Here is a 26,526-nt window from a genome sequence, read left to right as displayed (position 1 = left end):
TAGAGTGTTACTTCTCTAGGTAGAGATGTTTCACACAGTTTTTGATTAATGCTAAGAATTCATTTGATAATTTTAATCACAATTTATGATTAACTGATCAATGGATTAATAACTTATTCAGTAATTTAGATGTCATAAGGAGCAATAAAAGGAATAACCTGATTAATTGCTCACTGTGTAATTCTGCCCATTAGTAATACTAAGTCAAGAATTTGATAAGATACTCCACTCAGTTGAATTACATTTCCATGTATGTGACTGATCAACAACAAAAAAACCAGGTACGCAATGTCAAGCTTTTTCCTTTTCCTTTTTTTTTTTTTTTTTTTTTAAGAGCAGCTCAATGATTTTGGGGGTTGGTTAATACAACACAGAGAACATAAGGAGGGAGTACAAAATGGCACTTAACACCAATGCCAGTACTTATCTCATTATGGTTATAACTAAGGATATTATTAATTTTTGTATTATTTGCTTTTCTTTAGAACATAAATCAAAGCCATTAACTTGAACGTGAGGTATATACACAATACATACACAACCTTATACAAAATACTTTTCATAAGTAACATTACATTTTAAAATATTGGAAACTGAATATCTGTGCTGATTTGTATTTTGACTTAATGAACAAGAAGAAAACATTCAACTAGGGAGGCTTATACTGATAATAAAGCTCTTAAAGTTCAAAATGTCTTCCTCTCCCTTTTACTTACCACTGGCTACACAATGTCCTGAGAGGATTCATTATGAGAAATATGTCAATCACAGCTTTAATAACTTACTTTGGAAGGAACTAATGAGAAAGCAAATTGGAAGGTGAGACTTCATCTTTGATTTCAAATAAGTGGTCTTAATTTTTCTTCTTATAGAAAAAACTTAAATCAGTTTATTATAAATATATCTAAACCATTAATTTTTGCAGCTTTCAGGTAAAGTCCAGCACTTCGTTTATACAAAGTCTATGAGAAGAGGTCAGTAGAGATCATCTAATCTTAAGTCGTGACATCATCCATTCAAGTCCTTGGCACAATCTATAAGGAAAACAAAATCATTCGATTAAATTCTGAACTAAAAAGTTATGAACACCAAACTAAAAGACGATATGACTTTTCATTTACTGAACAAAGATAAAAAATCAATGCAAGTGATGTTGCAGCAAGGTCATATTCTCACATATGTTACATCCATGCTTTTTTGGTTCAGTTTTATCTCTAGTGCCTAGAACACTGCCTGACACATAAAAGGAGTTCAATAATTATACAATTAATATGCTCACAGAAAGTAATATATATCAAAAATATGTGTGGCAATATATTAATATATCAAAAATATTTAAAATATCAATATCCTGTACTCTCTCTTTTTTCTACTTCTAGAAATATATCCAAAAAAAAAAAAAAATCAGGGATAAACATAACTTACATACAAGAGTGCTCATTAAAGCATTTTTAAAGGATTTAAATGTCTAGAAATGCAGGAAAAAATTAGCAGATTGTGGGACATTCATATGAAGAAACATTTAAAACTATACTGTCAAAAACTATATTGATATAATAAAATGCTCATAATATAAAATGAAATAAAAATGGCAGATGTTAAACTAAATATATAGTTGTTATATATTACAGATACAGTTATATAAATGGAGTGTCTTATCAAATTCTTGACTTAGTATTACTAATGGGCAGAATTGCACAATGAGCAATTAAAACAAAGTATACATATAATATGTATGTTACATCTGTATATAAAAAATTTGAAGGCAATAAAATCTCCTATCAGTAATACCAGTGACTGCTGAACAATGGGTAATTGAACATAATCCAAAATACAGAAAGGGATGCTCATTGTGGTAAAAGAAACTAAAAGTTTAGCAAGAGAGGGAAATGGTGGTACACATTATGTTCCAACAAAATGAAGAACTATTATGAAGTATTAACTATTATCTATGGCGAGCATTTGTAGATATGAAAAACTACGTTATATTACAATTTTTAAAAACCCTCAGATTTTTGTGTTAAGTCTGAGTCTAATAATGTAAAAGAAGACACAAATAGCAAAAAAACAATGAGGTAAATAAATGGTTGTTTTGGGGAGGTTAGCCCTTATGTTTCTCCTATTAATAGATCCTCACTTTTAAACTACTGATAGGAAATAGTACAAAATAATAGGTGAGTAGATTATTTAACTTCAAACTGTGAAATGGACAGTAGTTACCTAATAACAACTAGAAACTATGCTAAGGACTTAACATCCACTATTTTAATTAATCTTCACAACTCTGAGCGCAGAATCCTAATGTTAGAGGAAATCCAGGCTTGGCAAGGTTACCAAGTAGAAGTGGGAGTTAAAATGAGGCCAAGCTCCAAAGTTTGTGATCTCCAATTCAATGAATCAAAATGTCAACTAATACTAAAACCAAGAATTTAGACCAGGATATTTAGACTGTAGATGGGGAAAAAGAACATTTCCCTCAAAACCAAACATCTCTACTTGCTAACTGCTAGAAATGGAAGTGCACATGAATAAAAATTTGAAAAGACACCATCGTCTATTGTTTTCCTCTTTTTATAATGAAACTGCTTTTCCTCTTTTAAAAATGAAACTGAGTTCGTATCTGCACTAATATTTTCCACACAATTACTCAATTGTCAAAGTATATAAATTAAATCTTATCAATCTCTTTATTGCCAAATTTAATGCTGATTGCGCTTTTACTTGATAGACAAAGATATATATGTAAAATATATATCTCAACATTTATTAAACTATTTGACAAAGAAATGTGTAACATTTTTACTTAAATGAATACGTGGACAATTGGTATTATCTGTGGGGTTTTTTTAATGAACAGGTTTGCTTTTTTAAGATTCTAATTATGTCCTTCTAAATGTCCATAATAATGCCTTCTATTTCACTAAGATTTGGCTTCAATAACTCATTATATTGGTTCACCCTTCAACATGGTCTTGAAAAGAATTACTCCCATTTCAGCTAATTCATCTTTATGTCCCAAGCTTTTGCCCTGTCCCAACACCCCAGAACCTAAATCCAAAATCTAAGAGCTCTATTTAGAATCCTTCATCTCTAATTTCATTCTTTTTTCTCTGCTTTTAAATATAGTCATGTGTCATGCCTTAACGACAGGGATACATTTTGAGAAATGTGTTGTTAGGTGATTTCTTCATTGTATGAACATCACAGAGCTTACCTACACAAACCTACATGGGATATATGGCCTACCACACACCTAGGCTATATGGTATATCCTATTTCTCCTAGGGTATAAAACCTGTACAGCAAGTCACTATACTGAATACTGTGTGCAATTGGAAACACAATGGTATTTGTGTACCTAAACACATTTAAACATAGAAAAGGTACAGCAAAAATCCAGTACTTTAATTTTAATCTTCTGGGACCACCGTCATATATATGGTCTATCATTGACCAAAATGTGATTATATGGCACAGGACTGTATATACAGATCTACCATATTTTGGGAAAACAACAACAAAAACTTCACTTTAGCTTGCTCTTCCTTTTAGTTTTTTATCCCATTTCTGACTGCCTCTATTTCATCTCTCCTTCTTCTTCTTGCCACACTCAAGAGTTTACAACTGCTATCTTTGTATTCTACAATCCATTTCCTCTTTACTTATCCCATGCCCACTTTCCCAATCCACAGAATTTACTCTGACAGCATTTATTCATTTATTGTTAAATTCAGTGGCGCCCTCCCCATCCTCCTGGTCCTTCACCTTACATTTGACTATGCTGACTACCACCTCCTTCTTGAAATACTTTCATATCTGGGCACTAGACCAGGGTAAAATTCTACTGTAGGCACCTACCTCTCTTCCAAAACCTGTCATTCCAGAATGAAGGACCCTTATGCCACACTGTCTCTAATTCTCTTAATCCTTTTTTTTTTTTTTAAAGTACAGCCAACTCCCTCTCTTGCCCACATTTGTGGCACCAGTGAGTATCCCCAAACTAGTCTTAGATGTGAATTCTCTTCAATTTCAGCTTCTTTATGTATAAAACATAACTTAAAAACAATTAATTTATAGGACTGTTATGAGGATTAAATGAAACGCAGTATGGAAAGCACTCCAGACACAGGATATGCGCAAAAAGTATTACTTCTTAAGTCCCACCACCATTATAAGACATTATTTCCTGACTTCTCCAGCTCTCAATGACACTCTAATTTCTCTAAGCTCTTATAGCAACTGTATTATCTATCTGCTTACATGTATTAGTTCAGTAGGTTTCTGTGTATTATGTTTATGTTGTATGTTTTACTATTTACAGAAACATCCTAAAAAGTCTCTGATTATAGATGTGGAACTATATCTTACATCTCTCCCTTACAACGTTTTGCATATAGTAGTCTTAAATATTTATTGATTTTAGGAAGACACATGTTTCTAAGCTATATATATGTTCTCTACGAGAAAGACTTCTTACCCTTCACCAGTAAGAGCACAGCATGCCTGGATATGCCACTGGTGATCTTTGATAGAAGTTAGCTTCAAAAACTGGGAGATTTCTGCTACAGTCATACATTCTTTAACATCTTGTTTATTAGCAAAAATCAGCAATCCAGCTTTCCTTAGGTCCTATTAAAGCAAACAAAACTGTGAAGGCCAATACATTTTTCCATGGATTTTTCGACTTAATTAACAGAGTATTTTTCACAATCTTAGTAATCTAGAATTTATTTCTCAACTACTTGACATAAAAGCACCTCACAGGTCATAGGCTAACAGAAGTTAAACATAACACTAACACCTTTAAATAAATATATACTCATATGGATTTACATACCTCTTTTATAGTCTTAAACTATATTCTTTATGGGCCTGAGGGCTGTATTAAATAGTCATGTCTTCAAATACTGTATATACCACTCCCTCCCATTCCCAAACTAGGCTTAAATGGCTACTAAAAATTATCCATAAGTATACCACTCAAGAGCTTTCCAAAATTCTACCTTACCTATACTTTTCTGCCTTATCTTACATCACTCACTATAAAAACACTCTGCTACTGCTTTCTAAACAGTTTTGGGCATTGCCATCTCTATGCTGCTCAAATCATTTCATCTGTATAAATTTTCTTCCTGCCAACTTCCTAAACCAGTCTTTTACAACCAAGGTTCAACAAGAGAATTACACTGTACAGAAAACGACTTGAGGGACTCACATTGCAAGTCTCCCAACAATGTACATAATTAGTACTTTCTAGGTGCATAGGAAATAATTGAATTTATTACAATGTATAGCTGAAGGCCTTAGGGCTGAAGTGCTATCGTAAACCAATCCTATTCATCTTCTGAGACCTAACTCCTCTATCTTTGCCCATGAGGATTTATTAGAGTTGAATACACAATCGGGCCATCTTGGACTGGCACTAAACTTATCAAACATCCCCAATAAGAAGTTCTATCACTTCTATATTATGACGCAGAGGCAAGTTCTTTAAATTTTCTGAATATGTTCCTCTTTACTAATATTTATTATCTAATCTGTGCAAGACACCCACCACACTAACCTTTTCCCAAATATAGTAACTGTGCATACCCTAAATGACCGGTATAATGTTTTACTCACAAAACAGGCCAAAGGTTCTTACTCTCTTTCTGCCCTAATACTCTCCACTCCCCAACCTTTTTTAAAGCCATGGACTTCCCTGATGATCTAGTCAAAGTTATGGACCTTCACCTCATAAAAATGCATATGCATATATACCAAAAAAAAATTTTTAAGTTTTTGTATAACTTTAGGGTGTTAATAGATACTCTACTTTCATGGATGCTGGGCTGAGAATCCATGAATGATGTACTCAATTAGTGAATTAAACTCTCTTAAGATTCTGCCTACAAGTATTAAGACATACTGACAAAACTAAAGTTTTGGTTTTAGTTTGGCAAGTTGGCAGGCTGGCAAGTTTTTGCAACTGTAGTGAATGCTATCTTTCTTCTTCTTAGGGATTTTAATGAGATATTTTGGTTTTGATAATGTGTATGTATGTTTGAAATAATAAAGTCATCAGTAGATACAAAATGACACTGTTATATATTATTTTACTCTTGTTAGAATATAGTTTTTTTTTTTTGAGGCAGAGTCTCACTCTGTTGCCCAGGCTAGAGTGCCATGGCATCGGCCTAGCTCACGGCAACGTCAAACTCCTGGGCTCAAGGGATCCTCCTGCCTCAGCCTCCTAAGTAGCTGGGACTATAGGCGTGCACCACACCTGGTTAGTTTTTTCTATTTATACCAGAGATGGGGTCTCACTCTTGATCAGGCTGGTCTCGAACTCCTGAGCTCAACTGATTCTCCTGCCTCAGCCTCCCAGAGCGCTAGGATTACAGGCATGAGCCCAGCCTAGAATATAGTTTTGATGACTTCTTTGATTCTTTCTGATGTACATAAAAAATATATTTCTCATTAGGTTAGAAGGAGTTATGCAAATGTTTTATATAACAAGCATGACTGACTTTTTGTTACAGTGCCCTCTGCAGGATGGCAGCTACTAATGCTACCACAGCTGATAATACTAGGTTATTAAGTATGAAATGTCTGATTAAGTACTAAGTTTGACAGTTGATATCTCTGACATTTCACTCTGACATCTTTTGTTTTATTTTTATTGTGAAGGTATACCCTCATTCTTTCAAACACATGGTTTGGCTTGTAATTATCTTTCAAATTGTTTTTTTAGAGCAATTTTTGTGAAAACATGGACACATGAAAAATTCATGTTATTTTCAAATATGAGTCCTGTCATGGATCCAGTGCAGTGCAGACAGCTAGAAATATCAACACAGCGTTTGGGAAGGATGTGGCTAATGAAGGCACAGTATGTCAATGGTTTGAGAAGTTCCTTCTGGTGATTTTAATCTTGAACATGAGCCATGTGGGTGACCTGAGACCAAGGTGGATAATGATTAGCTGAAAGCTGTAGCAGAAGCAAATCCATCTTAACCTATGCGTGAATTAGCAGCAAGGTTTGACGGTACTATGCCAACAAGATTGGATCATTTGAAACAAATTGGCAAGGTCAAGAAGCTGGATAGAAGGGTACTGCATGAATTAAATAAGCATCCGAAGAGAAATTATCTTGAAGCTTTCCTTTCTTTGCTGTCACTACATAAAGGAAAACAATTTCTACACCATGTTATATGTGTGATGACAAATGGACTCTTTCTGGCAATCACAAGCATTCAGCACAGTGGCAGGATAAAGATGAAATGCCAAAACACAGTCCCAAACCAAATATTCATCAAAAAAAGCTAATGGCGTATGGTGGTCCAGCACTGGTATTATCCACTACCACTTCATGAAAACTGGTCATGAAAACTGCAACCAACTGGATGAAATGATGAGGATGCTTGTGATTAAGCAGCTGAGATTGGTCAATACATGTTGGCCAATCCTCTTGCAAGACAATGCTCAACCACATGTTGCACAAACAACGCTGCCCAAACTATAAAGGCTGGACTTGGAAACTCTCTATCATCTACCATATTCACCAGACCTTGCATCAACTGACTACCACTTCTTCCAGGCTTTGGACCATTTCTTGCAAGGAAATATATTCAATTCTCAACAAGCTGCGGAAAACGCCTTTCACAATTTCATCGCCACTCACTATCCAGGCTTCTTCACTGCTGGCATAAACAAGCGACCGTTAAGATGACAAAACTGTGTCAATAGTTTAGGTGCATACTTTGACTAACTGTATTGTCTCTTGTTTGAGATATAAGAAATCATACTTTTGATTCGAACTTGGACATTTCATATTTAATGACCTAATATTTACCTAAATATTATGGCCATACTGCTAGAATGTAAAATTTCATGTTCAACTAGTTACATCCATAGTTCAGTTCCCCTGTCTATATAAAAGGTTAAAAATTTGAAGGGATGGACTATAAATCGTACACATGTTCTCATTATCAAGGATATACAATATATATTTTGTCTCTTATCCTAAACGGAAAACGGAACCATTATCAATAGTTGATATGTGGCTAAGTCATCAAGTAGATGGACTTTCCATGGGATGTAATTCCTATCTTCTGATCATATAGGTTTCACTATTTCTTACCAGTGTGTGCTGAAGTCTTTTATATAGGTCAGATTTGCTAATGCTGACATGTTCAAAGAACAAACTTCTCACTTAAATAGTTGGCACAATTTAGGACACATTGTTTATATTATTTTATTTGTAAATAATTTATATTCATCACTCCCAGTGATGAATTATTTGTAGAAGCCCCCAGACTGAAAATAGGAAAACACAAGAAATAAGGCCATTTGTTGAAAGTTCTCAAAAAGAAAATATATGTATATATTGAATATAATTGTTTCTAGATCTCAAGGCTCAAACTTTTTTTATCTGGGGTTCTTTATTTTTTTAAAATGCCTATTTTAAAATATTTAGGAAAAGAGGAAAGAAAATCTTCCTTTGCTTTTTACACATAACCTCAAAACCAATTATGCATTATGAAAATAGATATATTGAATTATGGCTGTTCATCAACTTGACTTAATAAAAAGAGGTCGGAGAATAAAGTGAATAGTGCTGATCTTTTGTACATAGCGATTTCAAACCCTTGAAAACACTTTCTACTATATACTAAAGATTTTTGTTCTTAAGAGTCTAAGATGTATTTTAGTTTAATCAAGGAGATGAGAAACAGCAATTGCAAGTTACTATGATTTACTTAGCATCTTTTATATGCCATATATAGTTTCAATGTGTTTCTCAAAACTTCATTTGTGAAGGTTAATTCCTAGAAGTTAAGTCATTCTGAATAAAATTTCAGACTTTGGTGTTTGGAACTATTTCAAAATTAATGAGCTTCAAAATTTTACACCTCATTAAAGATGAAGCTTTGAGAGCTTTTACAGTTTTATATTTTATAATAATGTAAAGAATCATTACCCAGTGATGATTGTAAGTTTTTGGTTAATGTAGTACATATGAAACATTCAACTAATGCCACGTCTAAATCTATGTTTCATTCACACATTCTCATTCTTGGATTCACTTGTCCCTCTCTAGAACTCTGCCTATTTGGCTCCTCTTTACCCTACTGAGTGGCTTACCTAGCTCCCAACTTCATCTGTAATTCCTTTTTTCTCTGGTAATCTCCCTATTCAGTTTCCTTTCATTTTCCAGCTAGGCCCTATTTAAATCTTTTTCTTTTTATTCCCCCTAGTAAAGAACCTGAATGAGAATACCGAAATTCAAATTTTGGCTCTTGGAAAGCTGGTCAAGCCACATGACCTTTCTGGGCCTCTGTGCATCATCCACAACAGATAAGGTTAAGCAATCTGCCCAAGTTAATGCCCTCAGCTAGTAAAATTCAAAGACATTGTTTAAGCCTTCCTACTGGGCTCTTCATATACTGATCCTGCTACATATTGGCCAATTAGAGTAAAAATCAAATAGAGAGGCTACCTGTTAACAGAGTAAAAATTATAGCCAAGAGACAAATAACATTTGCATGTATTTTTCTTTTTTGAACGTCTTCATAAAATAACCCTTTGGAATAAACTGAAGAATGTTCCATTTTTGCAAAATACAAAGTTGAAAAGAAAAAAAAAATTCCCGGTCTTCTGCCTCTTTTACAGCTTATTGTTTATATCCCAAATTAGAAATTTGGTAAATGAATACACAAAGACAAGACGTAGTTTTTTTAAAACCCCAGGAGGTTTATCACAGCACCCAGAATTAGAATCCAAAATACATAAAGGTATATCTTGGTGGCTGTGATCAACACAAGGCAAACGAGGAATCTCAATTTACAAAACCATTTCACTAGGTTTCCTAAAATCTTAAAAAGTTGCCTGAAACATACCAAAATTCTTTGAAGAAATCTCAAAAGCAAATCATCAAGTCAATATTAAAATAAACACAAAACTTCATTACAAAGATATTCCAATTTTCTTAAGCTTTACAAAACTTCCACTAAAATAAAAAATTATACATCAAAATATTAAGTTTTCTATTCCTACCCATATACATGAATTAAGAAAGTAGCACCTGTAATAAAAGGCATTCAAAAAGAATCAACTGACAGTACAGTAAATATTATGATTTTACAGTTTCTATTACCATTATTAAATTGATCATATTATTTTGCTTATTTTTTGATTTATATCACCAGTAATATTTTTCAAGGACTAAGAAAATGTGGCTAGTCATATAGTTTTGTTTAGTCAAAAGAATAATAGCAGAGAAACCTAAGGGCAATTACATTTAAATATTAGTCTGCTAACTGGGTAACAATAAAGAGTTCCTATGTATTTAGGTACTTTAAAATCTCATTTCCAATGAAAATCATCTGTACAATTAATCTATTCAAAATGAAAATAAAAGGCATTTGTAGGAATTCCTTTTGCCCAGAAAAACTTCTAAACCAAATTTATCTAGGATAAGTGAAATAAAGCCTATAATTGACTACACAGTCTTTCTGCTGCTTCCAGATACATTTCCAATTTGGGAAGTGCCAAAATAAAATAGGCATGGCCAGCAGATAACTAATTTTTTAAAAAATTGGAAATAGCACCCTCATGAGAAACTAGAAACAACAAATGTGATACAAATCCCCCCCATCTAATGTAAGAAGACGACTTACCTCATGTGCTAACATTTTATAGAGTTCTTCTCTAGTTACAGAAATCCTCTCTCTGTCTGTACTGTCCACAACAACTATTACAAACTAAAATAATTACAAAAAAACATTAGTGATTACATAATTTAATATTTATAAAATTTGTAAAGTGCTTATTTGAATTACAGGTTACTATTATCAAGAAATTCAAATCTGCTGGGTACAGTGGCTCACGCCTGTAATCCCAGCACTTTGAGAGGCTGAGGCAGGAGGATCACTTGAGGCCAAGAGTTCAAGACCAGCCTAGGTGAGACTTGGGTCTACCAAAAAAAAAAAAAAAAGCTGGATGTGGTGAAGTGAGCCTGTAGTCCTAGCTACTCAAGAGGCTGAGGCAGAAAAATCCTTTGAACCCAGGAGTTTGAGGCTATGGTAAGCTATGATCACATCACACCATTGCACTCCAGCCTGGGTGACAGAATGAGAGAACCTGTCTCTAAAAATAATATTTTAAAAAAATAATTAAAAAAAGAAATTACAATCTTACGGGATTGTTGGAAAATCCAAGATATCTGCTACACATTGTAGCAGAAGCCCAAAAGTCTGATCCATTTCCAATTCAAATATATTTACTAATTTTTAAGAGAAAATAAGAGAAAAGAGAACATGATGCTAACATTCTAACCAATATATAACACATCTGTTTTCTAAATTAGTATACTGAATGCTAATGGGCCTATATCCATCTATTTGTACTATAAATCATTAAGAAAAAAATACATTAAAGTTACTTCCAGACAATTATTATTTAATAGTATTAATTTGAAAACCTAAAAAGGCATGTATATGGGAGTAAACTAATGTGACAGTTAAGGAAATCAATTTTTTTAAAAATCAACAAATTGAAAGACTATATTATCTATATACAAAAATAAGCTCTCTTCCTTATATAAATGGCACTTGCTACCTGAAAGCACAAATCTTCCCTGAACTGATGATGAGACTGATATCAGAAGATGCAAAGTAAGACTTGCAAGGGCTGTGCTGTGTGGCACTGAGCTCTACTGTACCTCTTCCTCAGCTCCGTAAGGACCAAAAAGCAAGAGGGAAGCAGGAGCAGCTGAAGAGTTAACTTCCTCACTTTATGATGGCAGTTATGATGCCCACGTTAATTCTGACTGCCTATTAATATGCACTATCTATTTTTTAGCAGCAGATTCTAATTTCTAAATAAATTACATGATTTCCACCATCTTTTCTATTCTTCAGAATTCATCAACCAAAAGACAAATGGATAAGAGAATTGCTACTTCACCTCTTCTCTCACTTGATAGCTTACTGATAGATGACTTTATTACTATAAAAATCCATTCTATTCCAAAGATTTTAATAAAGCTGTTAATTTTAAAGGTATTGGCATAGATTTGATACCTGCAGCATTACATACTGGGGTATACCTTTACAACCATATATATCTTTCCTTCTCCAAAAAATATGACTAAATGCCTAGGAATGTTGGAAAATCAGGTGGTTAGAGATACTTAATAGTGTCTTAATGACTTAAAAGTCAGTTTTATATACATTTAGAGGATGTTTTATTAACTTCTAATGAGCACTATAAAAACAACTGTCACAATCTTTTAATTTACAGGTCTACACAATAAAATACTTAAATATCATAGGTCTGAAATTTTCTCTTAGAAATAACATGTAAATAAAAATACATGATTATGTCTAAAATGCATTATAATCAAAAAGAATTCTTTAATGTGCAATTGTATTGCATAAAAGAAAATACACAATAAAACTTTAGCTAGGATTCAAACCACTAGAGCCCTCTCATTTAACTAGGATTTTCTCCACTCTGCCAAACATAAACAGTAAGAGAAAAATGAAATTACACAGTGTCATTATATTAATAAAAACAATTACTTAAGACAAGTTTTGGGATCAATACCCAATCAGACTAATCAACCGCACCAATTCTCCCTATAGAGGTTCAATGACAGTGGATATACTGAACAATGACCTTGAAATAGGAAATCAAAGATTTTACTAAGCTGAAACTCTCTATACATTAACATACTATGACATTTCAAAAAGACTAACTATAAGGGTTCAAATCTAAGTGTTTTCCAAGCATTCTGTTGATAGAAGTTTTAGTATATAAGAAACATTACCTCTGTGTTAGTATAGTAAGTGTTCCAGGAAGAACGAAGAGATTCTTGGCCACCAATATCCCACATTAGGAAACGTGTATTATTAATCACTATCTCTTCTACATTACTTCCTATTGTAGGGGATGTATGCACAACTTCATTCATAGAACTGAAAAAAAAAAAAAGTTAATATATACTACAATTAGCAAGGAAGCTAGCTTGTTTGGACAATTTCTCAACCAAGGACAAATCAAGCATGATCTCCTTTTATATTCTATACTCATATATCCTGTCCCCACTAGTTTATAACATGAGTAAGCTAAGGAGCTGGAACTAGACAGCAGGCTATCTGGAATTTTCTAGAACATTCCAGGAAACTCAAAATTATTTTTCTACTTTCTACAAATAAAAGAGCTGTAGTGCAAAATAACTGAATAAAATACTCGATGTAATATAAATTTCCAGCTCTCTACAAGGAGTTGCTTACATTTGGCTCCTAGTTTATGGCCAACCTGCTTTCTCACATAGTAAAATGAGACTCCATATAATTTCTCATTACCTTCATTGATCAAATATCAGCTAGGCAGAAAAAGTGACTAGAACGAAAATAAATTTTTAAAATAGTTAATACTTACAATTGGTAAAGTATAGTAGTTTTCCCTGCATTATCCAGCCCAACAATGATAACTTTGTGCTCTGAAATAAAGAAAACACCAGTGATTTATTAATTATAGACCAAAAAATTAAAAATTCCCTATTTCACTCTTCAATCTGTGGTATTAATTCAATGTATGGCACTTTATACTTTCTTGGAACTCAACATCCTAGCAAGACCAGCAGCAGTGTGCCATTATGCTAACTTCCCCAGCCCTGTTATTCTACAGAGATACGTCTCATCTTTCCAACCTACTCTAGGAAGCCAAAAGCACTACATTCTTTCTATTCCTATGGAAGCCTACTCTTAATAAAGTATCTCAAATACAAACACAACAATTTACAAATGACTTAATGCATAAATGTTTCACAGTGGATTAAGTCAATGAAGCTCTTTCTGCATATTTTTAGGCATCAACTGAGTATATACATATAGGGTAGGGTGAATGGGAAAGAAAAACAAAGGACAGTCTTTTAAATGGGTCATTGTTATCCATGTAAGTACATTTAAACCACAGGGCCATTGTAACATGATAAACAAATCCAAGGACCTATGGCTATGGTGGCAGTGACTTCCTCCCCCCTTGGCTTCTGTGACACCACTATCTCTAAGTTTTCTTGCCTTCTACTCATTCATCTTTTTTTCACTGACTCCTCTTCCTTGGGTCTTTCTTCAAAACACATTCATGGCCCCCAGATGTCTTCTTGTACCTTCTTCACGTTTTAGCCAGGCATTCTTAGGACCCATCTATTTCCAGGCTGTTTAAAAACAATTTCCAAAGATAGCACAGTGTGTGGAAGAAGCTAATGTCCAAAGATGGCCTCTGGACAGTCATGTCCTTGTGAGTACCCTACTTTTGAATCTGGGCTGGCTCTATGACTTACTTTTAACCAACAAAATGCAGCAGAAGTGAAAGTACATGACTTTTTTTTTTTTTGAGACAGGTTCTTGTTCTTCTGCCCAGGCTGAAGTATAGTATTGCGATCACAGCTTACTGCAACCTTCAACTCCCAAACTCAAGAGATCCTCCTGGCTCAGCCTCCTGAATAGCAAGCACTACAGGCATGCACCACCATGCCTAACTAATTTTTTAATTTTTTGTAGAGATGACTGCCTCGCTATGTTGCTCAGGCTGGTCTTAAACTCCTTACCCTCAAGTGATCCTCCCACCTCAGCCTCCCAAAGTGTAGAATTACAGGCATGAGCCACCACACCTGGCCTGAGCCTAAATCATCAGAGATCTTGCAGTTGCTGCCTCGCTGTCTTGGACAACTACCCCTAGAGTAAGCCAGATACTGCATAACAAGTCGAAGATTGCTGTGCAGTTGAATGAGTAAGCCCAGTCTGATTGTGTACTGAGACCCTGTTGAGAAAGATAACCAGTCAGCCCCCAGGTCTTCCAGCCATTTCAGCTGACATGCCAGACACACGAATAAAAAAGCTACCTTGGATATGTGGCCTGGTTGAACATTCAGATGACTCCAGTTTCAGCTGCCATCTGACTGCAACCAAATGAGAGTCCCCAAGCTAGCACTTTCTAGCTGAACTCAGTCAAGTCATAGAACCATAAAAAATAATAATAAATCATTAATTTAAGTCACAAAACTAAGGAGTAGCTTGCTTCATAGCATTAGAGAATAAAAACACTACGGAAAAATTCATGGTATTATTGTGCAAATGACTTATTTCTCTGACCCTAACTTTCTTCATTCTAAGACAGGGAAAATATTATAATACTTATGTTTCGGGCTATATGACAATTAAGGTAGCACATAGCTGTGGCTAGCACCAAGAAGAGACAGTTCCTAACCTGTGTTCCCAAATCTCTCCTAAACTCTAATCTACCCAGTAGACCAGTAGATATACACTGCCATTCTACATATCCATAACCCAATATTCAAAACCTATTTCTACTTCTATCTTACCTAATTTACTTAATGGTTAGGGTTAGGTTATTCAACATTTCCCTCAACCCCAACATCTAATTTGTCACCATGTTCCAATTTCACCTCAAAACTATATCCTGAACTGCTTCCTCCCCATTCTCCAAATTGAAGTCCTCCTCACCTTTTACTTTAAAACCTTCCCTAAGTGGTGTATCTCTAATCCATCTTCCCACTGTATGTCATTTTTCTGCACTGTAAAGCTGATAATGGTACTCTCTTATTTAAATTATGGTTCCCCATTTTAATAGGGAAAGAAGGCACAAGTTCTCAGCGTTGTAAATTAAGCCAGTCACAAGTGACAAGGTTTCAGCTTTATCTCTCACCACTACCACCAGGTATCTACAGACTTAACAGGAACCTGACTTATGATGGCTCGACTTAAAATTTTATGATTTTTGACTTTACAATGGTCTAAAAACAATACATTCAGTAGAAACCACACTTAAAATTTGAATTTTGATATTTTCCTTAGCCAGTGATACATAGTAAGATACTCCCTTGCAATGCTAGACAGTGGCTATGAGCTGCAACTCCCAGTTAGCTATGTGATCATGAGGGTAAACAGCCAATACTGTACAGTGTACTGTGTTTTTAGGTGATTTTGCCCAACTTCAGGTTAATGTAAGTGTTCTGAGCACATTTACGGTAGGCTAGGCTAAGCTATGATGTTCAGTAGATTAGGTGTATTAAATGTTTCAACTTAGAATATTTTCAACTTATTGGTACATAACCCCATTGTAAGTCAAGCAACAACCATAAAGTTCAAGCCACTCTCCCTACATAAAACAGCAAACATTTTTCTACCTCTATGTGTGGTTTCTCCTTATGCTGGAATCAACTTCTCTAATTCTCCATGTAGTAAACTCCTACTAATCTTTCAAGGTCCAGCTTTCCATGTAGAATCACTTTCTCCTACTTTCCCACAATACCTCTAATCTAGCACGTATTCTTTCTATCTATCTATCTATTTATTTATTTAAAGGCAGGGTCTTGCTCTGGTGCCTGGGTTAGGGTGCAATGGCATCATCATATCTCACTGCAACCTCAAACTCCTGGGCTCTAGTGATCCTCCTGCCTCAGCCTCCCAAGTCGCTGGTACTACAAGCACGAACCACCATGCCTGGCTAATTTTTAATTTTTTTGTAAGTAAGGGTCTTGCTATGTTGCTCAGTCTGGTCTTGAACTCCTGGCCTCAAGTGACCTTCCAGTCTCAGCCTCCCAAAGTGCTAGGATTATAGGCATGAGCCACCAAGCCTGGCCACATATCCTAATCATTTACACGTGCACTAATCTCAACTTAATGAGGTTCCCTTCAACTGTACAGAACACATACTAATCATCTTCATATTTCTAATGACTACAATTCTTCCTAGCACAAGGTAGGTACTGAGTAAATGTTGAATTAATTATTCATTTTATAAATAATAAATGTTGAGGATTATAACACTTCAAGATAAGATCTTTATAATTCAAATGATACTTTCCAAATAGTTGCCACTTAGCATAGAGGGTACCTCCTGTTACACAAATATAGGAAGATCAGGTAAAGAGAACATTTTAATGCAATCCATTTTATCTACTCACCTATTTCTTTGTAGAAAGAGCAGGCAGCTTAGAACTACTAGGATCCTAAAGTAACATGACTACCTTCCCCTTATATAGATTCTTAAGAATCATTTTAAAGATCCAGGGCCAGTCCACTTCATCTTTAGAGATGACCAGGGTGAAGGAACTGAGAAAATGCTTAAATATAAAGATGATACTTGTTGAAAGTGAAAGGTTAATAACAACATGTAGAGGGCAGGCTGAGAGAAATTCAGCTGAATGACCTCCAAGAGATCCTACCAGGTGACATGTCTCTGGTGAATTTACCTAACTATGGCCCTTAGTCTCCCAGGTCCAGAGTAGAAAGAACCCAGAGAGCGTAACTCACAGAAGTGACTAAGATATAGCAATTCTGCCTCTCTGACTACATTTTCCTATGTCTCCAAACTAAGCATTCCCTTTTTGATGACATAGCTCTTCTTCAATTCTATTAATACAAGCACCTATAAACAATTTAATGTAAGTAGAATTCATAACAGGCTATACTCTGATCTCTGACTTGGATAAAAGTTTTTAGCTTTCCACTTGAATACTGATTTTTAAGCATTTTAAGCATTATCAGCTTATTTTTAGGTTCCAGGAATATATTTTGTAATCCCTCTCCCCCTACCCTGGTGTATTAGCTATAGGACAAAGTTTAGACAGACTTGCCAATACTCAGGAAGAAAATATATTCCTCTGACAAATAAATGGTATCCTAAAAATAGTACAAAATTTCCAAAAGGAAACAATAAAAATAAAGGCAAAGAATCTATGATATATTACAACAAAGAATGATTAAAAAATACATTATATGTAAATATATATACAAATAATGTACACAGAGAACAAAAAGTACAAAAGACCAACTGTCTCTTAGTTTCTTACATGGTCCTTAATCAGTTAAGGAGATTAAACACTTCTTGCAACCATTCTACCATTTTTCAAAATATTTTGCTATTCTTTTGTAATTGCTTTTAGAGCCTAAAGTGACAGGCTCCCAATGGTGGCAAATCTTTTAACTTCTGAAGATGAAACTGATTTTAAAGAGGGAGGTGAGCCTCTTGGTATCATCTAAGTCATAAGGTAAAAGGTATCTAAAATGAGTGTTATCTTTTTGTTAACTGAGTTATGATCCCTGAGTAAGAAGAATGATTTAAAAATTTTTCTCCAAAGAAATTCTAAAAGGACTTTCAAAAAGTATGTTGAGTAATAGTAGGACATACCAGTGGAAAAACTATCCAGCCTCCTAAAATGATAGCTTTAAAGATAAAAACTCTCATTTGGGAAAGGTGTTTTTTTTAAAGTGGTCCTGTTACTTTAGCCATGCTCCTAGGACTGATTTCTTGATTCCAATCCAGTGCTTTTGTAATACTTCTATTAGGAAAAACCAGATAGGCAAACAATACTGAAGAAAGATTCTTTATAACTGGCCACAAGCTGAACAAGACATGGTAAAATTGCTCTCAACAAAACCACTGTGCAGTAACACGTAGATATATACTGAGATAAAGCAGATGAAATGACAGAAGGGGCTTATACCAGAAGGATTTCATCTTCTCATAACACAAGTTAGTTGCCAGCTGAGGAAAGGATAGGGCTAACAGTTTCAAGATGCCTCACTTTTTATAGCCATTGTACAGAATCAACTAGAGAATCAATAAGCTAAAATTACTGATTAACAATCTACCTAACGTGTGGTGGACAGAGACTTGAACTGTTGTAAATCTTTCTTTTCTAGTGCTTACAAATAAAGAAAACACACTGGGGAGAAAAGGTATGGTAGATGACACAGGGTAATAATCCATGTCTGGCATGGTGGAACATAGAGAAAAGAGTACTAGAGATGGTGATAAGAAAGTAATGAAGCAGCTAGTTATGGCATCTGGGCAGGGAAATGCTCCTACAAGGCTAGGAATGACTGGGAAGTCCTAGTAGGTAAAAGATTAGGTTAGTTGATAGGATAGAGCAGGAAAAATGAAAGGTAAGGCGGCTATGGACAAGAGGAGGGAAAATATCCAAAGTTTGAAAACTTGTAGGCCCCATATCCTTCTGCCTATGACCTATGTTGAAAGGTAAGTGGATAAGTGCACAGAGGTAGGATCATTAGATAAACATGATGAAAAGGGATGAATATGGCAAAGAATGGTTAAAGCCTTGACCCAAATCTACCTCTAATTTCTTTATTGACCTGTCAACTAAAATTTAGACAAGCTGGTCTACTCAGTCTCCAGAATGTGTCATGGACTTTCCAATCATTTAACTTTGCTCACACCATTCTCCACAATGGAGACAATCTCCTTGTTCTGCCTATCTAATTTTAAAAATTCAATGAATTTCTATGTCACCTACAAATGCATAAATATGCAATCACATCTCCAAACTCTTAAGACATAAAGCAGATTTCTAAAGTCAATCAAGGGAACGCAAGCTAATATATTTCAACATATGAGGTTTAAAAAAAAAATGGTTACAATACTTTAAAAACAAAAAGGAAGAAAGAAAGAAACTCCAATCAAACATGTATAGAACCTGAAAAATCTCCACGGAACCACAGGTTCTGTGAAGCAGTCTAAGATCTCTTTGGAGAGCCATTCCAATGAAGAATCCACGATCCAGGGGAATCTTTACTTCCTTACCCTGCCTAAATGCCTACCAGCCACATCCATTACCAACTTCTATTTGCTCCCTCCCAAGACTTGTCTCTATTTGAGTTTTTCGTTTGTTTTATAATAAAGAACCAATGACCATTTTAACAGCTTCCTAAACCTAAGCTATAGCATGTAGGTCACAACAAGAACTATAAAATTAAGACATAATTGTGTAATGAGCTCAGATATAAAGGTGCCAACTCAATGTTAACAAACTAGTTTATTCCCAATGACAGGGTTAGATTATTCACAGTTTCTAATACTAAATCAACTTCCATTGAACATCCTTATGACAGCATAAGGTACACTCCAGCCTGTACCTTTCATTAACAAGGTGGAACAGAATTCCGTAGAAAACATAAATTTCCAGGCAAAAAGTGCTATAATGCACTTCAGAATAAATACTCCACAGAGCCTAAAATATAATATGCATACTAAGAGAGAGCGTTATTGTGAACAAATGGAACTTTCAGCCATTTCAACTCTTTGAGATATGTGAATCATCAAGTTTACTTGTGGCTTAGTATGATTTTTCTTTTAGAATATCTATGTCACAGAATTCTGGCACTTACTCAAATAAGCCAAAACAACTACACACTGTTATAATGCTTTGATGGAATTGTGAGTTATCTTTTAGGCTTTAGTTTACCAATCAGTACTTTACTGTTTTGTTATAAAAACCTTTCTTGTTTCCCTTCTTCATTTCCTTTTGACACACTCAGGCAGCCTACCGGTTCCATACACTGCCAGTTTCTAAAAGTTAATATATACTCCCCCAACAGCCAGTCAGTAAACTAAGGGGAGAAAAAAGTAACTGTCATTCTGGAGAAGTTCTATCTCTGTGAATCATACAAAGTCAGAAAACATGAACACCAAGGCAAATAAATTGGGAGTCATCCTGATTCTTCATTCTCACCTCATATCCAAACCATCATTAAGCCCTATCAATTCTATGTTGCTCAGAGCAAAAAATCCATTTGTCATGTTCACTATAGTTCTCTCAGTCCATAGCACAGAGCCTGTAATAAACCATGTGCTTAATAAAGTATTTTTCAATGAATGAATAAATCATATCTGGAAAATATAAAGGTTAGGAGGAAGATATCTGATCAAGTTACTTTGTATTAAAAATTCAATTTTCAAGGCCGGGAGCGGTGGCTCACGCCTGTAATCCTAGCACTCTGGGAGGCCGAGGTGGGTGGATCGCTCGAGGTCAGGAGTTAGAGACCAGTCTGAGCAAGAGCGAGACCCCGTCTCTACTAAAAATAGAAAGAAATTATATGGAAACTAAAAATCTATATAGAAAAAATTAGCCGGACATAGTGGCGCATGTCTGTAGTCCCAGCTACTCGGGAGGCTGAGGCAGTAGGATCGCTTAAGCCCAGGAGTCTGAGGTTGCTGTGAGCTAAGCTGACGCCACGGCACTCACTCTAGCCTGGGCAACAAAGTGAGACTCTGTCTCAACAAAAAAAAAAAAAAAATTCAATTTTCAAAATGTGAAAGTATCATCAATAAAAAACAAGTTTAAAAATAAACTTGAATTTACAGCAGTCGTAATGAAGTTTCAAGGAAAAAACCCAAACTTTTCTTTTGCACCAAGAGGTTGCTGAAGTAAAAGCAGTGATTATACATGGCAAAATTAGAGATTAAATCAGAAGGCAGAAATCACAATAATTTGAATTTGGCAAGTTTAATGTAAAGAAAGTAACTATTATAGGGGATTGGAGCAATAAGGGATTGGCTAACAATAAATAAAATGATAAAAATGACAAATGTAGGGAGCATCCACTACCCCTAGGGTTGAAATATAGCTCCTCCCACTCCCTCAGGACTGAGATGCAGATCTTGTTGGAGGGCACAGCAGAGGCTCACTGAATGGCAGAGAAGTAGTTGTGGTGAGGTGGCGGTGTTATTTGCTGGAAATCCTCCTTCTAGGGTGCTAGGGAATACTGTTCATTGGGAGGTATTTCACTTGAGGCACTCCATTATGAAACCAACTGAGGTGGGAACTAGGGAAACTGCTACTGATCCCTATGCAGTGTAAGAGCCAGGCCCAGGAAGTGTTCATGCTGCAAGCACAGCCTATGTCCTTTGTCAAGAGAGCACATTATAACCAAAAACAAAAATCCTTTCCCCCTGTAATGTCCCTCTAGAGCTATTGACGAAGTTTAACATTGTGCCAGCAGGCAAAAGAAAAATATTAAAGGACCCACTCCATTTCCACAAGAGCATGCAAAAAGGGTCTACAGATGGTCCTCGACTTACAAAAGTGCAAAAGTATAGACTGTACTTTGAATCCTCATACAATTTTCACTTTCAGTACAGTATTCAGTAAGTTACATGAGATATTCATACTTTTATTATAAAATAGGCTTTCAGTTAGATGATTTTGCTCAACTGTAGGCTAAAGTAAGTGTTCTGAGCACATTTAAGGTAGGCTAGGCTAAACTATGATCTTCAGTAAGTTAAGTGTATTAAATGCATTTTTGACTGACAAATGCTATTTTCAATTCACAATGAGTTCATTGGGATGTAATCCCATCAATAAGTCAAGGAACATCTGTATCAGAAGCTAAAAGTCAATAAATTGATAACTGGCACAGTCCACCCCTTGGCTAATCAGATTACATATGCATTCTTATACACACTTGAATTCCCTTACAACAAAAAAACAACAGAAGCAGAGGTGACTTCAGTGCCAGGTTCCTGCAGCATAGGCAGCTTCTCCAGCACTCATTCATAACTCATAATTCCTTTCTAACAACAAATCAGAAGAGCAATACAAGCAACGCTATCAATGGGAAAATTCCACAACTTATTTTATGGTTCACATTAGTGTCATAAAGTTCCTCCTTTTATCTAACATGAAAGAAAGAAAGAAAGTTATAGGGTTGTTTCTTTCTTTTTAAGAGCATTAACTTTGGCACTAGACAGTCTTGGTTAAAATCCCAAGTCTATCACTTTTAATTGTAGTGCTTTAAGCAAGTTACCTGTTTCTTTGCCCCTGTAAAAAAAAAAAAATGGGGAGAATATCTACCTCGCAGGGTTGTTGTAAAGAGTAAATCAACTAATAAGTGAAGATTAAATCAACCGATCTGTGAGAGACACTTAGAACCTAACCTTGCACAAATCAGTAAATATTAACTGGTATTATTTGGCTTGTAGAGATGGAGTGAGTTTATTTGCTGTTTCCCCACACTACAATGCAAGCTCCATAAAGGCACAGAGATTTTCTGTTTTGTTCTCACCACCTAGAACAGTTTCTGGCCCAAATAGGTGCTCAAAAAATGCTTGTTTAATGAAAAAGAACACGACCGATCACAAGCGCTTCTATATGAAAAGTCATTAATAGTAACTGTTCAAAGTTCTAAATAAAACATATAATTTAGCAGCTGAGAAATGGGGGGGGGGGGGGGGGAATGATGTCAATCTCTTCTTGAAGAAGACCAATAATCAGCAACACATTCTTTCAGTGTTTTAACTTGCCTGCCTCTGGCATATATTAGCTGTAAGGCCTGGGAAAAATCACTTCACTTGACCCTCAGTTTCCTCTTTTCTGGGGAAATAAACAACTACTTTAAAGGACTGTTGAAACATTAAGAAAAAAAAGATATAAATGACAGCATCTGCAATAAAGTTTACACTCAACTGAGTCTAAATATCACCTAATGTACCCTCTGGTTTTTCTAGTTTGAGCACTACGTAATTAGCTTTCACTGTTCACTCAATTTAAGTTTTAACAGAAAAAGCTATTCTAAAAGGGTTTCAGAAACAAGAGATATGGCACAGTTTGCTTCGTCAGCATGGCAAAAATTCTGTAATTCCCCCAAACTTTCATTCTAAGAATTTCTGTGAAAAGAATATATGATTGTGTTCTGAATATTCTGAAGGTAAAATAAAGCATGCAAGATATATCTAACTTATGTATGTTTAATATAGAACCAAAAAGACCAACAAGTATCTGACATTAGATTGAACAGTGAATATTTTGAAAAGTGACCCTATTGATAAGACAACCATATCAGTTAGCAGAAGAGAAATAGTTTATAAATATTTTCATAAAGTTCTGACTTTCTAGAGCTTGACTTCATGAATTCCTCTTAATTTCCTCAAAAGTGAAGTAAATGCCCAGTCAAAAATTAGCACAAAATACGGGTTATAAAAACACTACTATTAGCAATCTGTAGTGGTACCAATACACATATCCTTATTTTTTACTACATCAAGTAGTTGTTGGCAAAGCTCAAATCCATTCTTAAATTACAGAAACAAATAATTTTATCATTGTCTCATAGTAGAAAGTGGAGATACCTATTTCTCTTGCAGTACTAGAGATCAATTAAGAAACAAAGTGTTTCTAAACATAACAGAATCGAAACACAAGTTTCACTAAAAATAATACAAAATCATGGATGCTAAAATTCGACTAGATCTTATCTACTATAAGCACAACCAGTCTTATAGCAATGTAAGTATTAATATTTGAAGCCTACAGATTAAGTTTTCGAGATTTGTAGACTCCACAGATCCCTGGTGTTCTAGCTGAGAACACCTAGATGCAGAGAGGTGAAGTGACCAGTTTCCACTCTCTCTTCCAACACAAAGTCCAGAGAGTGCAGATTAGAACTGGTTTTCGCTACTTAACAAAAAAGAAGAAAAAAAAATCCCTTTATTGGAAATATCATTTGAAATACTGCCCTTCCATTTGGTATCATGTGATCTACACTATCATCTTTTTTTAAAGATACACTAGGGATCACAAGTTCCAGTTCTGCTCCCTTCCCATTACCTCCTTACAAGAGTAGCTCAATCATGAAGGAGCTGAGGGTAGTGGGTGTACATAATAAACACCACCATTCATTTAAATCTTTATTGGAAATCTTTGGGATGTGACACCAGCACCAGCTTACACAAGAGAAAAACACAAACTCAGTTACTGACAGCAATTCGGAATGATGAACCACCCAACTTGAGTTAAAAAGAAACAAAGTGTGCCACTACATTGTATCTTAATAACTACGGAATCTTTTTGTTAAAATTGTATTCTCTTTCCTCAGTTTTACACTCTCATTTTGTAACAAATTTTAATAAATCTGTTAGGCATTTCAAGGCAATGTTTGGGTCTGGCTGAACTTAAGCATCATCCCCATATGATAGTACACTTTATACTTAGTAACTTGTTAGTTATCTACAGTTAACAAACGTTTCATATGGTATGGTTTTTAAAGCTTTTTAAAGTGTTAAACACTTTAAGATATTTTCACCCAGACGGGGAAAAAAAACACACCTCTAATTAAATAACCCACATAAATAGGAAAATGACCTTAAGCTTAACTCTAAACACATTTAAATAAGGCAAATGGAGACAAGCCCATCACTATTCAGGAGGCAGAAGAGTCTCCCCATATAGGCACACAAAGAGGGGTGGGGATGGAGGGAAGGCTCATAAACTTAAGGGGTACTGGACAAGTCCAGTGTGATTCCTCGCGTTTTCCGCATTTTCCGCATTCTGCAACCCTCATCCCAGAAGACCCCAGCATTTCTACGTGGTGTCCAAACCTAAATGCTGGCGGAAGAAAGGGCTGAAAGGCCAGGCCGTGCCACTCAGGGACGACGAACGTGCGGCAAGGAACCTTTTCCACTGCCAATCGAAATCGGAGCAATGGGTGTATTGCTGAAAGGACTTCTTAGGAAGGTTCCCTCAGACAAAGGGCTGCGAGTCCGGAACCCTCCCCAAGCTCAGGAGTGGGGACCAAACAGTCCTGGGCCCGCATCGGCAAAGCCAGTACCCCGCGCTGAGACAGCGCCGGACCACGCCGCCCAGACGCCGGAAGTATTCGGAGACCCCCACCCACCCGGCCAGGACTGACCCTCTCCCCAACCCGTACGCCCGCGACCCGAGCCCCTCACCCTGGTGATTGAACAGTCTCCATATCCTGGTGAAGAGAATTCCCATTCTCGGGCAGCGGACCCCCCTCCAGCCACCCGGGCCGCCTGGCCTCCCCTGGCTCAGGCTGAGGGGGAGGAGAGAGACGCGCTGGAGCCTCCGCCTCTGCTGCTACTCCCGCGCTGGCCGCCGGCCCGCTTCCAGGGAACCGGAGGGAGGCCGAAGCCCAGGCCGCCCTGCCGCGCGCGAGGCCCCGCCGCTGCCGCCGCGGCACTCGCCTGGCTCGCGGACATCGCCGCCGCGTTGTCTGCGACGAGCCTCGCGGGCCACCGTCCTCCCCCAGCTCCTCTCGGGCGGCAGCGGTGGTGGCGACCACGCGGGCGGGGGGGGGGGGGGCGAAGGGGCGGGGCGGGCGGGACGTGAGTGCGCAGGCGCGGGGCAGAAGGGGCGGAGCCTGGGAAAGGGCGCCCGCTTGGCCCTAGCTGATTTGCATAACCCGGCCGCCGGAGCGGACTCTGATCCCGAATCGAGGCTGTAAGGGCGGCGGGTTGGCACAGGGGGTTCTTTCTCAACGCTGTTGCGCTCCCTCTTGAGTTTTTATGTTTTCCCTGAAACTCCTCCCTAGATCCGTAATGTAAACATGTAATTGAGTACTCGGTGCCCATCCCCGACCTTTTTTCACATACACTGCACCAGACCCTCAAAGACGTGGTGTTCAGAGGGTCCCTGAGGGAAGACTGTCTTTCCTTTCGAGCCTCTTACTCAGCAGAAGTCAGTGACTTACCTAGGCACTCCGGTCGTCTTAAGGCCATTTTTGTACCTCAGGGCTCTTCCCTGTGATCTCCTTGGACTCTCAGGTCAATCTTGTCCAAAGCAACCATTTTGATCATCACTCCTCAGTTTAAAAACCTTTAGTGGCCACTAAAGTTCCATCGCCTTCCATTCTCCTTAACTTGGGTAAAAAGGAAGAGAAAGAAGAAATGTGGGGGAGTTTCATAAGCTATTTTGAG

General features: G+C 36.5%; 1 protein-coding gene across 2 annotated transcripts; it reads right to left on the bottom strand.

Moving 5' to 3' along the window:
• Positions 1–927: 927 nt before the first annotated feature.
• ARL5A (ARF like GTPase 5A) lies at positions 928–25,883 on the bottom strand. Of its 2 annotated transcripts, XM_069472688.1 has the most exons (6): positions 25,540–25,883; positions 13,429–13,489; positions 12,815–12,962; positions 10,662–10,745; positions 4,478–4,629; positions 928–1,034 (listed from the first exon to the last, which is right to left on the bottom strand). In XM_069472688.1, the coding sequence occupies exons 1-6, from the start codon at positions 25,583–25,585 to the stop codon at positions 986–988; spliced, it is 540 nt and encodes a 179-aa protein (XP_069328789.1). In that variant the 5' UTR covers positions 25,586–25,883; the 3' UTR covers positions 928–985. The 2 variants fall into 2 exon arrangements, with proteins under 2 accessions (XP_069328789.1, XP_069328797.1); XM_069472696.1 differs by lacking the exon at positions 10,662–10,745.
• Positions 25,884–26,526: the final 643 nt, after the last annotated feature.

Source organism: Eulemur rufifrons, chromosome 1 (assembly GCF_041146395.1).
Source record: "Eulemur rufifrons isolate Redbay chromosome 1, OSU_ERuf_1, whole genome shotgun sequence".
NCBI classification, from domain to species: Eukaryota; Metazoa; Chordata; class Mammalia; order Primates; family Lemuridae; genus Eulemur; species Eulemur rufifrons.
The sequence above is the reverse complement of the archived record's forward strand: the minus strand, read 5'-3'. Positions and strand labels throughout refer to the sequence as shown.

What these genes read in the sequence shown, in the direction of transcription:
- ARL5A (XM_069472688.1), bottom strand. Translation starts at nt 25,585, where the DNA reads ATGGGAATTCTCTTCACCAGGATATGGAGACTGTTCAATCACCAGG. An exon ending in CTTACTATACTAACACAGAG is followed by an intron (nt 10,746 to 12,814) that starts GTAATGTTTCTT and finishes TAATTATTTTAG; the next exon opens with TTTGTAATAGTTGTTGTGGA. An exon ending in ATAAAATGTTAGCACATGAG is followed by an intron (nt 4,630 to 10,661) that starts GTAAGTCGTCTT and finishes TTGCTTTAATAG; the next exon opens with GACCTAAGGAAAGCTGGATT.